This window comes from Muscardinus avellanarius (genome assembly GCF_963383645.1).
Source record: "Muscardinus avellanarius genome assembly, chromosome: 6".
Classification (NCBI taxonomy): Eukaryota; Metazoa; Chordata; class Mammalia; order Rodentia; family Gliridae; genus Muscardinus; species Muscardinus avellanarius.
In genome coordinates, this window is record NC_137791.1 from 126,363,769 (window position 1) to 126,377,892 (window position 14,124).

At 37.7% G+C, this 14,124-nt stretch overlaps 1 protein-coding gene across 2 annotated transcripts in view; it reads left to right on the forward strand.

Annotated features, from left to right (window-relative positions):
• Positions 1–14,124, forward strand: part of LCORL (ligand dependent nuclear receptor corepressor like) — a gene marked incomplete at both ends in the record, with an annotated part of 151,792 nt that overhangs the window by 130,825 nt on the left and 6,843 nt on the right. The window contains one exon of one of the 2 annotated variants that reach the window (XM_080697017.1): positions 2,502–2,525. The exons of the other annotated variant lie outside the window; for it this stretch is intronic. Within the exon in view, the coding sequence (XP_080553143.1) occupies positions 2,502–2,525 (24 nt within the window). The remainder of the gene's footprint in view (positions 1–2,501; positions 2,526–14,124) is intronic. 2 annotated transcript variants of the gene reach the window in all.

Here is a 14,124-nt window from a genome sequence, read left to right on the forward strand (position 1 = left end):
TTCATTTGCTATTACTCACCATCATGATTATTTAATGCTAAAACTATGAAGCACCTTCACTGTTATTAGAATATATTTAAGGAACTAAAATTCAGTAGTCCTCTCTTACTGTGGTCCAAATGAAAATTTCCAGAATAAACAATTCATAAATTTATATAACTATGAAGTGCAAAGCAAAAGATACTCTAATTTTGATAGAAACATTTTCAACTGATTCACAGTCACCTTAATCTAACTTGTTTCACAGGTATCTCAAAGATGGATTCCAAGGAACAGCCCCCCCCCCCACACACACACATATGCTTTCTGTAATGGGGGCTTTTTTTTTTTTATTTGGTGGTACTGGGGTTTCTGGAAGCCCTTCTACCTCCGGGCCACACTCCCAGACCTATTTTTATTTGGAAACAGGGTCTCCTAAAGCCAGTGCACACGGCTGGCTTCGAATCTGCGCGATCCTCATGTCTCTGTCTCCCAAGCACGGGGATTACAAGCGTGCGCCATCAAGCCCCACTGTAATGGGGGCTTTGAGATTAAATAAAATTGGTAAATGATCAGTTCTATTTCTTATTGAGTCACAGTGCCTCATTAACATGTTATATTGTATTTTTAAAACTTTTTATAAATCAGCTTTTTATAGAGCAGGTTTGGGGAACATAGTTGGAATCACTGCTATATATAATTTTATGCTAGAGTTTCTCTATATTAATTGTGATATTTCCAAAAAGAAGATTTGATCCTCTTGCACATAAATTAAGGAAACCAAAATTAGAGGCCTTATTAACATTCCCCATTAAAACAATGGTGTGCTAAATCCTTTAAAGTAAAAAATGATAACATTTCAATCATCCTGTTTTTTTTTTTTTTTGTACTAAAGATTGAACCCAGGGTCATTCTACCTTTGAGCTACACTCCCAGTACTTTTTTTTAATTTTGAAACAAGGTTTTGCTAAATATCTGAGGCTGTCCATGAATCTGCAATCCTCCTGTCTCAGCCTCCCAAGTACTGAGATTACACACTTGTGCTACTGTGACCTCCTTCATAAAATTGGTGGTGTTTTTGCTGATTAGATGTTTTCGTGTTAAGGGAGAACTGTGATAACAAGTCAAAAGGCTTTACTGTCTATATTACAATAAGAAAATATCAGACTGAATTTAGAAAACACAAAGTATCTACTCAAGTGTATATCCATGATCTTAATAGAACTGGATCCATAGAACTGGATGAATGAAGATAGATATGTTAACATAAATTAATCAATTTATCAACAAATTTCTTTTTATATGGATTTCATATTGCTACTTTGCTAGTTACCAGTGTCATAAATAAAATTATTAAAACTTTGACTCTGTTATTTCAAGTACACTAATGAAATGAGGCATTTTGATTAAATACAATTGAATTTTCTCTCATAATTTTCTAAGAAATTGAATAAAAACAAGAGTTTTAGTTTTGAAGAGTTTGTAACTTTTGCCATAATCCTTTAAAAATATAAACCATCTACTTTAGTAATCTTTGTCTTGATTTTTTTCTCAGAATTTTTTATTGATTATTCTATATCCCATTGCTTTATTGATCTTCACCAAATTTTCAGGGTATTTTGTTTTACTAATTGCCCCACATTCTTCATAGAGAGCCATTTAATTTATTCAACAAACATGGATCCTTTTGATTACTCAAGTAACTTATCTAAACATTTCAAGTTGTTTTTGCTGTAGTAACATAATTAGTATAACGAAGTAAGATAATTTGGTTGATTGACATTACTAGTGGTTATTGAGTACAAGACTATTTACATAGAATTAATTCTCTGAATTTGGTAATCTATCCCATAGCCTTTTTTGTAAAAGTTTTGTTGTAGCACTGCCATACTTATTAACATATATCCTCTATTGCTATTCTAATGCTTCAAAAGCTGAATTGTGTAGAAACATAAAGAAACCATAAAGTTCATAAAACTTAAAAGATTTACCACTTGGCCCTTTGAGTAAAAAGTTTGCTGACTTGTGTTACATCACTACAATTTTGATCTGATATGACTAGAAAAATAAGTTATTAATTAGCTTTTTAAATTAAATTTAATTTAATTTTTCAGTACCAGGGATGGAACCCAGGGGCATTCTACCTCTGAGCTATACCCTCAGCCCAATTTTTTATTCTTTATTTTGAAACAGGGTCTCACTAAATTGCAGAGGGCCTAAGTAGCTGAGGCTGACCTTAAGCCCGGATCCTCCTGTCTCAGCCTCCCAAGTACTGGGATTACAAGCATGTGCCACCACGCCCAGCTATTAATTAGCTTTTTAAAAACAGATTAGCGTCATCTTATTCTTTTCATCCCCAACACAACATCTACTTTCTCTCCCAACACAGTACAATTATTTGCTATGTTGTTTCATATTGTCTCCATGGGGCAATATCTATTTATATCCCGCAAAATGGTGCTGAGGGAAGTAATGAGGCCAAATTTATTATATTTTTGTAAGTCATTATTCTCTATTCACAGCTTCCAGACCTTTCTCTATCCAAGGTAAGTTCAAGGGTCACCATCTTCTCCTTAGCCAGCTCTTTTCACTTGTTATTAGTTGTATTTTATTATTGTGGCACAGTCCTGTGCCTCAAGAATCACATGTTCTCTTTTTTCTCCATTTTCTATTTCCTTGTTAAATTTTTATTAAATTCTTTAGACAAAGTCTTGCTCTGTTTCCCAGTACGGAACTTATGGGCTCAAGTGATCCCTCTGCCTTAGCCTCCCAAGTAGCTGGACTGCAGGTGTGGACATCACACCCAGCTCTTTCTCTATGCACTTAAGAATTCAAACTTCTTAGTCCAGCTCTACTGGGTACCATTTCTTCTCATTTTTCTTGGGTAAACAGTTTTCTTCATTGTGGAACTGAACATTCTGTGATTATCAAATTAAGCCTCATGAATGAATTCAGCTGTAGATTAATTTCAAAAATAAGCAGTGTAGGTTTCTGAATCATTTCATTTTGCCACTTTTGTTTTCTTATTTGTGTTGATTTTATTTCAAGATGAGCTTTGGCTTCTTTTTCATCATAATTCTAGGCAACCTGGAAAATTCATTTACTTCCTACTTTGTTTCTGCATTTGAAAGAAATATAGAAAGCTAAATTTTAAAGTCTACATTTATACATTCTATTAATGTATTCATTCAAAAATATTTGTCTTTTCTGTGTCAGACAGTATGCTAGATACATGAGAAATATGCAGGGACAGAACTGAATGATTTCTCCCTCCTAGTTCAATTGAGAGGCACACAGTGAATAAATCTATTATTCTAAGTTCACAAGATGTAGTATAATAAATGAGTCATTAGTCATTAGGATTTAATTAGTAAATATTTAGTAGTTGGGTATTTTTGCACTAGTGGTGTGACAGATTGATCCTAGGCCTCACATGTGCTATACAAGTACTCTACCACTGAGCTATATCCCCAGCCCAAATAGTAGTAATTTGTTAATAATTCATATGTTAGTCTAATGCATTTATTATAGAGAGATTTTAGTCAGGGGAGTGAGGGAAGATTTCCCTAATGCCCATTAAGCTGAACTGTGATGGGTGAGTAGTAATTAACTAGACTAAGTGGCCGTCTCAGTCAACTTCTCACTGCTACAATTCTAAAGACCTGGCCACACAACTTACAGGAAGGAAGATTTATTTGCTCACAGTTTCTTGGAGATTCTGGGTTTAGTCCGTGTGAGGCCAGAGTCTGTCGATCTCAGGGAATATTAGTAGGAAGCAGAGAGGGAGAAAACAAAGTTCTACTCACATCATAGAAGCTGGAAGCAAGAGAGTGCCAGCAAGCCAGGAGATGCTGACACAAGCACAGTCCATAAGGCCATACCCGCGGAACATCCTCCAGCATAAGTTACCACCCAGATAAATCTACTGATGAGGTCACAGCCCTCATGACTCAATAAGATCAATTTCAAACACCAATTTATGAGATCTTTAGGGGACATTCTAAAACAATGGCAGAGAACCAATAGGATAGAAAGGACTTTCCAGGAAGAGGGGATCCATGTGTGAAAAATGCTGAAGTATATGGGATTCTTGGCAAGTTAGAGGGATGAAACATGGCTGGTGTTAGGCACTATGAGGCATAGGGAGTGAGTAAAGGAGTAGACCACAAGGTCCTCAAAAGCTGTGCAACAAAGTTTACATTCTTTCAAAGGTTTCTTGTTGCACTAAGTGTAAATATTTAAATTGAAAATAATAGGAAGGAAAATCTGTGACATCATCAGATTCTCACTCTTTAATCACATTATGAAGAGTGAAGGCACAACCCATTATGATAGCCCAGCTGAAAACTGCCTCCTCCAGAACAGTGATTCACAAACGTCATGCATTGGAATCACCAGGAGGGCCGGGTTAGAAGGAGCTTATTGGGCTTACCCTACAGAGTTTGATTGAGTTGGTATGAATGGGACCTAAATGATGCTTACGCTGTTTGGTCCGGGTGTAACACTTTGAGAACCATCGGTATAGAGTGTAGAGTGTTGTTATGGTGATGGAAAGACTAATACTCTACAAATGTGAGTACGGTGTTACAAATTTCCCTCTAAACACTAGCTGTCTTCCACAGATTTTGCTCTGTATTTTCATTAAATTCAAAATGTTCTCTGATTTCTCTTGTGATTTATTTAACTCATTTATTTAGAGTTGTATCATTTAGTTTCCAATTATTTGAAGATTTTCCAGACAGCTTGTTTATTATTACTTGCTAATTCAGATACAGGTATAAAATATACTTTGAATGAATTTTATCTTTCTTAATTGACTGTTTTAGTTTATGCCTCAGAAACTATCCAACTCTTGATAAATGTCTGTTCTCCAGTGTAGGCTGGAGTGTTCTATGTCAATTAATTAAGTTGGTGGATAGTGTTGTTCACCTTTTGTGTACCTTACTGAGTTTCAGTCTATTTCTGTATGTCCTTTTTGTGTGGCTGTGTGTAAGGGCGGAGATGCTGGATATCAAAGCAAAGGGCACTGTCACACTGAACTACATCCCGAGTCTTTTTTTTTTCTTTTTTTTGAGACAAGATCTTACTAAGTTGCCCAGGCTGGCTGCAAACTTGGGATCCTCCTGCTTAGCCTCCTGGGTTGCTGGTATTACAAGCATGTGCCACCATGCTAGGCTTACTTCAGTTTTTGAGAGAGAGGTGTCAAAATCTACAACCAAGATCATAGATTTTTTTATTTATACTTTCAGTTCAATCAGATTTTACTTTATTTTGCTTTATTTTTTAATGAGGTACATACACATTTAGAATTCATACTTTTGATGAAGTAATTTTTATCACAAAATAAACCTCTGTATCCATGATGATAAAGAGGATGTCCATGAGGATAAAGATATCCAGGAACTATTTCTTACTCTGAAATGTTTTATTTGGTGCTATGATAAGCCATTTCAGCTTGAAATATCTTTACTATGAACTTTATTTTTAACCATTTTGTGCCTTTGTATTTAAAGGGGGCTTCTTCTAGGCATCATATAGTTCAGGCTTGTGTTTTTATCCAATCTGATAAATTCTGACTTTTATTAGACAACTTATATTTAATGCAACTATTAGTGTGGCTGGTTTAAAATTAGCCATCTCTTCTTTTTCTCTTTTTTATTTACTCTTTTTTTGCCCTTTTCCTGTCATCTTTTGGATTAATGGGCTATGCTTTATTGTTTACTTTCTCAATTTGTTTTTCAAAAAAATAATTGTTTTGAGCCGGGCGTGGTGGCGCACGCTTGTAATCCCCCGCTTGGGAGGCAGAGACAGGAGGATCGCGCAGGTTCGAAGCCAGCCGCGTGCGCTGGCTTAAGAGACCCTGTTTCCAAATAAAAATATTTAAAAACATAGGACTGGGAGTGTAGCCAGGAGGTAGAAGGGTTTCCAGGAACCCCAGTACCACCAAAAAATATATAATAATTGTTCTGGAGTTTATACTATATATAACTATCTTATCATAATTCACCTTCAAATAATGTTATCCACTTCATGGATAACCTAGAATTTTATAAGCAGACCTTTGCAGTAACTTCCTGTAAGCTGTGTGCTCTTGTTGCCATACATCTTGCTTCTGTGAATGTTATCAACTCTGTGTTTGTTTTACACAGGGTATTAATGCTACGCATTGTGAATTTTACCTTGTTCAGTGTGGATTTCTTGCAGTACTTTGAATGTTTTCAACACTGTTAACTTATTGAGAATTTTTTTTATGTGGTACTGGGGATTGAACTCAAAGGTATTCTACTCCTGATCTACATTGACACCACTATTTTATTTCTTTATTTTGAAACAGAGTCTAATTGGTTGAGGCTGGCCCCGTACCTGCAGTTCTCCTAAGCTTCTTTAGTTCTGGGATTACAGGCATGAACCACCACACCCAGAAAGGAATATTTTAATTCTCTCAAGTCTTGTTTTTGAGCATTGCTAGCCTTTAGTATAGGATAGTAGTTCTCAGACAGTGATGACTCTGCTCCATGGAGGACATTTGGTAATGAATGGAGATATTTTTTATTTCCACACTTAGGGAGTGCTATTAGAAGACAGCCTCTACAACAAAACAGAATTATCTAGCCCCAAATGTTAGTGGTGGCTAGTGTAAGAAGCCCTACTCTCAGGCCAATTTGATACCACTAGAGAGGCAATACAATACCCACCTGAGGACTCAACAAAATACCCCATGTGTTAGGAGGATGTTCATTGTCTCTAGTGGGTACACAAGTATATCCAGTCCTATATGGCCTCCAGGGAGTTCCTGCCTGTCCTTTTTAGTGGTCCTTTTTGAAGCCTTGGGAAGCATCCATGTTCTGATCACAGGTCAGTATTCCCATAGAGACCAAGGGGATCTGGCCGCTCCCTGGAGTGCATGTGTGCTCCTGTGTTCCCATTTCCTCTCTCCATACCACAGTCCATTCTCTCCAGCTCTCTCCTGGGTTCTGTCCCACAAGTCTTAGTGACTGTATGTTCCTTCTACACTAAACTGTCTTCTCGACTCAGGAATATTTCAAGTCTTTCAAATTCATCTCCCTGTCACACAGCCTGGAAACACTGCGTGGCAAGCCAACGTGGTTTTGAGGGCTTTTATCTTTTTTTTCTGGTTTCACCATCATCCTCATTTCCATGTCTTCAAACTATTTTATATATTTTAAGCTATTTTAAGGTAAGAATCCCTATGACTTCATCATGGCCTGAAGCAGAAATCACAGGTTTAATCTTTCAACAAGTGTCTGTCCAGTTTCTATGTGCTAAGTATTAAAGTACTGAACAAAACCAACAAGGAACTCATCAAGATTGTGTTTCCTGTAGGAGAGAAAACAAAATGAAAATCACAAAGCAGTGATGAGTCCTGTGGTAATGACGATGGGTGGGCAGGGCTTCACAGAGCACTACTTGGGATTGAATAGTTGGAGAAGTCCTGAAAATGAATGTGTGTGTGTGTGTGTGTGTGTGTGTGTGTGTGTGTGTGTGTGTATGATGGAGTTGAATATTGGGATATCATTGATAAAAACCAGAGTAGAGATGAGGACCTTTAGAGTATAAAGACATGAGAAAAGAAAGCTGGGACTCATCCTTGAGCAATTCCAGCATATGTTATACAGTTAGAGTAGCGTGGCTGACAGTGGGGAAGGAAAGAGCGGTGAGTCCAGTCCCACATGTCAAAAGAGATTCAAGAAAGGGTCTGTTTGGACTGGGGATGTAGCTCAGTGGTAAAGCACTTGCCTGGCAGGTACAAGGCCTGGGTTCAGTAGGGTAGGAAGGGAGCAAGGGCCAGAAGAAGGAAAACCTCCACATGAAAATTTTGGAGAAGCAGAGGGGACATAAGCAGAGGAAATGGCCAACAATATTGAATGCTGCTAAGAAAGCAAACAATACTGAGAATGGAAGATCATTGGATTCATCAATGTGAGGGTCGCTGGTGGCTTCAGTAAGTGCTGCTCTCATGGCATGAGACAACTGGCAACTAGCTTGGGGTAGCATAAGGAATCAGGAGTATGGAAACTGTCTAAATGATCAGGTGACCCATTACTCTAGCTCTGAAAGCTTGAGGGAAATGAAAAAGCCTCATTTGATAGTGAGTGCTCACCTCTGTTTAAACATTATGGTGAAGATCCAACTAAGAAGAGATGGTCTATTTTTTATTGCCCCAACAATGCTAAATTATAAACCACACCAAAACACATTGTCTTATATCAGCATTTACTTCACTGATGAGTCTGGTTGGCAAATAAGGCGGATACTGGTTTTGGTTGTGCTCCCTTGCAGACCTTGGTGTTAGCTGCCCATTGGGTGGGACAGTTGTCTCTGGACCGAGTGCCTCTCACATCCATCTAGCAGGCTTTCCTGAGCAAGTTGTCATGAGACTCCAGCTCCCATCATGTTTACTAATGTCCCATGGGCTAATGCCAATCAGATCAGTATGGCAGAATGGAAATACATCACAAAATCATAGGGCTTGGGGGTGGGTTTGGTTTGAGTTTAGATTAATTTAATCAATATGCTAAAGATGAAGGGGGAAATTATAATGTTAAGCTCTTAAGAAAGACAGGATCAAAAACATTGTAAATTATCTCAGGTTCTGTGGTCTTTTACTGTTAGTTAACGTTATTTTAGATCACCAGCTTGCTCATTGCTTTTAATTTTACATCATTGAGATTTCTTACTTTTATTCTTTTTACAAGGTAGCTGCATCATACTTATATACTTTTTGTGTATTTGAGGACTTACCATAATGTACTGTTGGGGTGAAGTTCAGCTTGTGACACTAATTTAATATATACAGATTCATTAAGAAATTCAGAAGAAAAGCCAGGTGCAGTGGCACATGCCTATAATCCCAGTACTAGGCTGAGACAGGAGAATCACAGGTTCAAGGTGAGCCTCAGCAATTTAGTGAGATCCTTAGCAAGACCCTGTTTCAAAAATTAAAAAATAGTTGGGGGTGTAGCTTGGAGGTAGAATGCTTCTAGGTTCAAGTCCCAGCACAGAAATCAATTATACAAGCTCTTATAGTTTGTCAACAAATAGAAATAATTTACTCAAACTTTTTACTTCATGGCCACCCTTATAGACCATGTTTACCTGGTTATATCCTATAGCATTTTTATATTTGACCCCCTTTAAGCCCAGAGATTAAAATTTAAAAGTTAAATGATTTTGTTTATACAAATTAAATCATCCTATTATCTGAATACAAAAATGAGAGGAACAACCTAATATGGCAGACATTACAGAAGCAAATCATACACATCTTTCATTTTTCCCCATTAAAACATCTGCACCTTTTGATTTTCAGTTTTGGTAATAGTTATCAAACATGAGCACATGTTCTGGAGGCCTTGCTGTGTATGTGGCCAGTGGGCGAGGAGTCGCTTGTGCATTCTATCTCTATGTCAGGGCAATACACCAACTCAAGTGGCCACTTTCTTAATCTTTGCTCTCCAGTTAAAGCACAGCCTGGGAAGATTAAAGAATGTGCATTCAGCTGGATACAGGACCAGAACTCAGGCTCTACAAATCCTCCCTCCGCACTAACTAAAATCCCCATCCCTAAAGACCCATTTCAGATGTTTCCTGCTGGCCTCCTGATTCCCCTCTCTGCAGTCCTTTAGTCCTTGATTACTCCATTCATGTTTATTGCACACCGTTTGTCACTCTGGTAATCGATGGACGAATGCCTTCTCTCCTTGCCTCTTTATCAAGCTGCAACCCCTTGAGCACTGGCAGGCACCAGAACACTTCTTTTTTGTATATTCCTAATATATTAAGCAGGTTCTGGGTGAGGATTTGAGAGAATCCTGTTTGTAGTGGACTTGCTGCGGAACACATACCAGCTCCTCAGAGCATGAGAAAGCTTTACTTTTGTCAAGGGCCCTGTCTGAGCCTCCTGAGCCACAACAGACCAATGATCCTGCATTTTTTTTTATAACTTCTTGCTATATCAAAAACAAGGGAATACATTTGTCTACTTCATGAAGGTTCTTTCATCCAGTTTTGTGCATTGAGGAACCTTGCCATATTTGGGTAGATTTGTGGAGACGTCAATCTACAGAAGAGCTGTTCAGTACATTTCCACTGCGCTAACATCTAGAAGAAACATTTCCAGAGGAAAGGGAACTAGGCATCCAAAACTTGGAGTTAAATAGATGAGTTCAAATTTTATGGTATCACTGGGCATGGTGGTACACACCTGTAATACCAGAACTTGGAGGCTGAGACAGGAGGATTGCGGGTTCAAGGCCATTCTCAACAAGTTAGTGAAACCCTATTTCAAAATAAAAGAAAATCGGGCTGTGAGTATAGCACAGAGGTAAAATTCCCCTGGATTGAATCTCCAATACAAGAAAGAAAGAAAGAAAGAAAGAAAGAAAGAAAGAAAGAAAGAGGGAGGGGAAAGAAGGAAATTGATGGTGTCAGGTATATTACATTAGCTACCCAAAAATCCAAACTTTGTGCCTGAACCCAATTTGTTCACATAGGTTTTCTCACCTTTAAAAGATGAACTTCTAGATCCAGAAACTCTTAACCCAGAGAATACTCTTATGGTAGCTCTGAAAAACATGTCATCCTATACCCTGACATGTTTTCCTCTTAGGAAATTGAAAGATAAGCAACAGTTCCTGACTTATCTGATATTATGAGGCAGCTCCATGGGGATATGGTGGTATCACAGGGCTCCTAAGACCTGTAAACCAAACACATTAGCACATCTCACATGTTAAGTATTCTGAAGAAACAAATAGTGGGTCTTAGCACGAGGAGAGAATCACCACAGACTGGCAGTAATCCAAGAGTTGGTGTGCAGCAGGGTGATCATTCCTAAGCCCTGCAGACTCCATGTATCAGCTGAGTGACTTGGAGAAGTCATTTTATTCTCTGAGGCTCAGTAGGTGGTGGCTAGGATTGAATGAGGTCATGTGAAAAATGCATTTAGTACAATGTCTAGCAGGTAGCAACTGTTCTGTAAATGACATTTTCAGACCTGTGTGGATCACACCAAAATTCATTGTTTCCTGCAAGTTGGCAAACTAACATTGGAGCTTGGCCATAGGTCAAAAATGAACAACTACATGCTTTCAGAAATTAGTAAAACAAGTTTTTATGCTTTGAAATTATAACCATCAATACTGAAATCACAAATGGTAATTGTTTGGACTTCCATGACTCTCAAAAGGTTTCCATCTTTTACATGTTACAAATGCACATTCTTACCTACATATTTCCATGTAGAGAGTGGAGATGGCCCTCTATTAGGACACATGAGACTACATAACTACTGAAAATAGCCTCAGACATCCAGAAAACCACGTCAGGTTCTCTGCTTTTGCCCAGCCTCAACTACCATTTAGGTTCCTAGTGTAATCTAGATAGAAGAAGCTTAGCTTAAAATATGCAATGTTAAACAACACTTGTTTTTTATTTATTTATTTTTACTGGAGGTTGAACCTAGAGGTATTCTACTGTCAACTTATACCCCCAGGTTTATTTTATGTTTTGTTTTGAAACAGGGTCTCACTAAGTTGCTGAGACTGGTTTGGAAACTGTGATCCTCTTGTCCCAGCCTCCCCAAGTACTATGATTACAGGCGTACACTACCACACTCAGCTTAACATTTGCATTTTTATATACTTAATGGTTTAAAGCACATTAACTAGTTCTCCTTATGTCATCCCACAACAGCTCTGTCACATATGCAGGGAAGATGTCATTAAGTATTTTGTTAATTTTTACATATAATAAAAAAGAGGCTGAAAGATGCTAAGATTACTTGTCCAAGGTCAGAATTTGAAATTAATGTCATCAGAACTTGAACCCAGAGCTTTATGTTCTCTTCCCCAACTCTTTACACTGTATACGCTATTGCTAAGCTTCTATCTGAATCCAGGATGTGGATAGATAAACCTGCCTTTTCTGATGACTTAAATGCCAAATTTTTGGTTTTCTAATCATGATATAAAGAAAATAAGTCATAAAATTAAAGATGGATAATTCTTATGGCATAGAATTTTTAATTGACTTATTACAAAATCACCAAAAGCAAATATAAACAACTAAATACACTGGATAGGATGGGGAGTATGACTGTGCATCACTAGGGAAAAATGATTAATTTTTGTAACTATCAACAACAATAACAAAAGATCATCCCAACTGGCAAAGAACACAGAAAAGGACAAAGGGCTGCTGAAAATATGAAAGTGTGCTTAACCTCCCTCATAAGAGACATGCAGATTTAAACAATGGGGTGCTACTTTTTAATCTATCACATTTTCAACAATCTATAACATATTATTGGTTAGAGCAAGAAAAGGACATTTTCACACATAGTAAAAATGGTACCCAGTATAGCAGTAGCCTCCCTCCCATCCATGGTTTTGCTTTCCACAGTTTCAGTTACCCAAAATCAACCACGGTCCAAAATTATTACATGAAAAATTAGAGAAATAAGCAACTCACAAGTTTCATATCACATGCTGTTTTGAGTAGCATGAAAATCTCATGCCATTCTGCTCTGACCTGCACAGGAAATGAGCCATCCTTTGTCCAGTACATACACACTGTATGTGCTACCCACCCGTCAGGCACTCACAGCCTTCACTATGTCAGATCAACTCTCATGATGTATATAACAATTGTTTTATTATTAGTTATTGTTAATCTCATATTGTGCTTAATTTATTAATTAAGCCTTATATGTGTTAGATATATATATATATATATATATATATTTGTATATATTTATATATGTATGTACAGAGAGAGAAAAAGTTTTCAGTATTAATGGTTTCAGACATCCACTGGGGGTCCTGGAATGTATCTCCTGTGAATAAAGGGACTACTGTATCTATCAAAAACTTAAAAAAACATTTTGCCCAGCTATTCTTCTCCTAGACATCAATTCTGTTGATACATGTGCATACATTATTAAAGAGACATATATGAGAATAGCCTATGTATCAGTACTATTTTAAGCAAAAATTAAAATAGCTGGAAAGTCTATCAATCGAGGAATGATAAATTACAGTCTATCCATAGAGTAGAATCCACTGTTAGAAGAATCCACTGTTAGAAGAATCCAGTATTATACAGATATGAAACAATATCCAAAATATGTATTTAAAAATCTTGATACAGGACAGTGTAGAACTGTGGAGGAAGGAGAGTTGAAAAGCAAATATGTACATCTGTAAAGCAGAGACTCTCTGAAAGAAGACACAAGAAAAAAGTAACAATGATCTCCCCAAAAGAGGAACTAAGAGGAATCAGACTTCATTGTATAAAATTTTGTACCAATATTTTGCAAATGTAATACCTATTTTAAAACATACAAAAGACAAAAAAATCTTTAAAAACTACATAAAAATAGTGAACATTCACATTTCACTTGGTACAAATGTGTATGATTGTACCACAAATTTCTGACATTAAACCTAACTACTAAATTATTAATTTCCCAATATTAAGGAATATTGCAAGCTTTAAAATGTGAACTATGCATTCCTATATGTGTATCCCCAAAGTACTTCCTAGGGGTACACAGTATTGAATAATGTTTAATTACAAGTAGGAATGAAAAGTGCTCTAAATAAGTACTAATCAAAGAACCAGGTTCTTATATTAGTTTACATACATCTAGCTTTAGGATACCATGGAGAGGACTTCCGGGAAGATGGCGACCGAGAAAAGCGGGGCTTAAGAGCCCCGCTAACAACAAACCTCCATTACCACAAAATCAGCGCCTTTCATAGCCAGAAAACACCATCACCAGTGAAACAAAAAATCACCAGGCTCCAGAGAGAAAGCGGACTGAGAACAGAGCCACAGAGGAGATAACCGGCCTATCGCCCGAGGACGCGGCAGACGCGGCGGCAGCAGCGCCATACTGCCGGCGAATTCACGGGACGGCTACAGCAAGCCGAGGTGAGCCACTGCGAAACAGCCAGGCGGGATTTCTCCGCGCAGAGAGCATCTAAAGTTCCCAGTGGCCGAGCTCAGCACACGCTGCAGGGATTCAGAGTGGAAACCAAAACCAAGAAGAAAAACACCAGCCCCACAGCCGAGGGCGTAGCAGCGGCGTCATATTGCCACCGGCGGCAGCAGCACCGAATC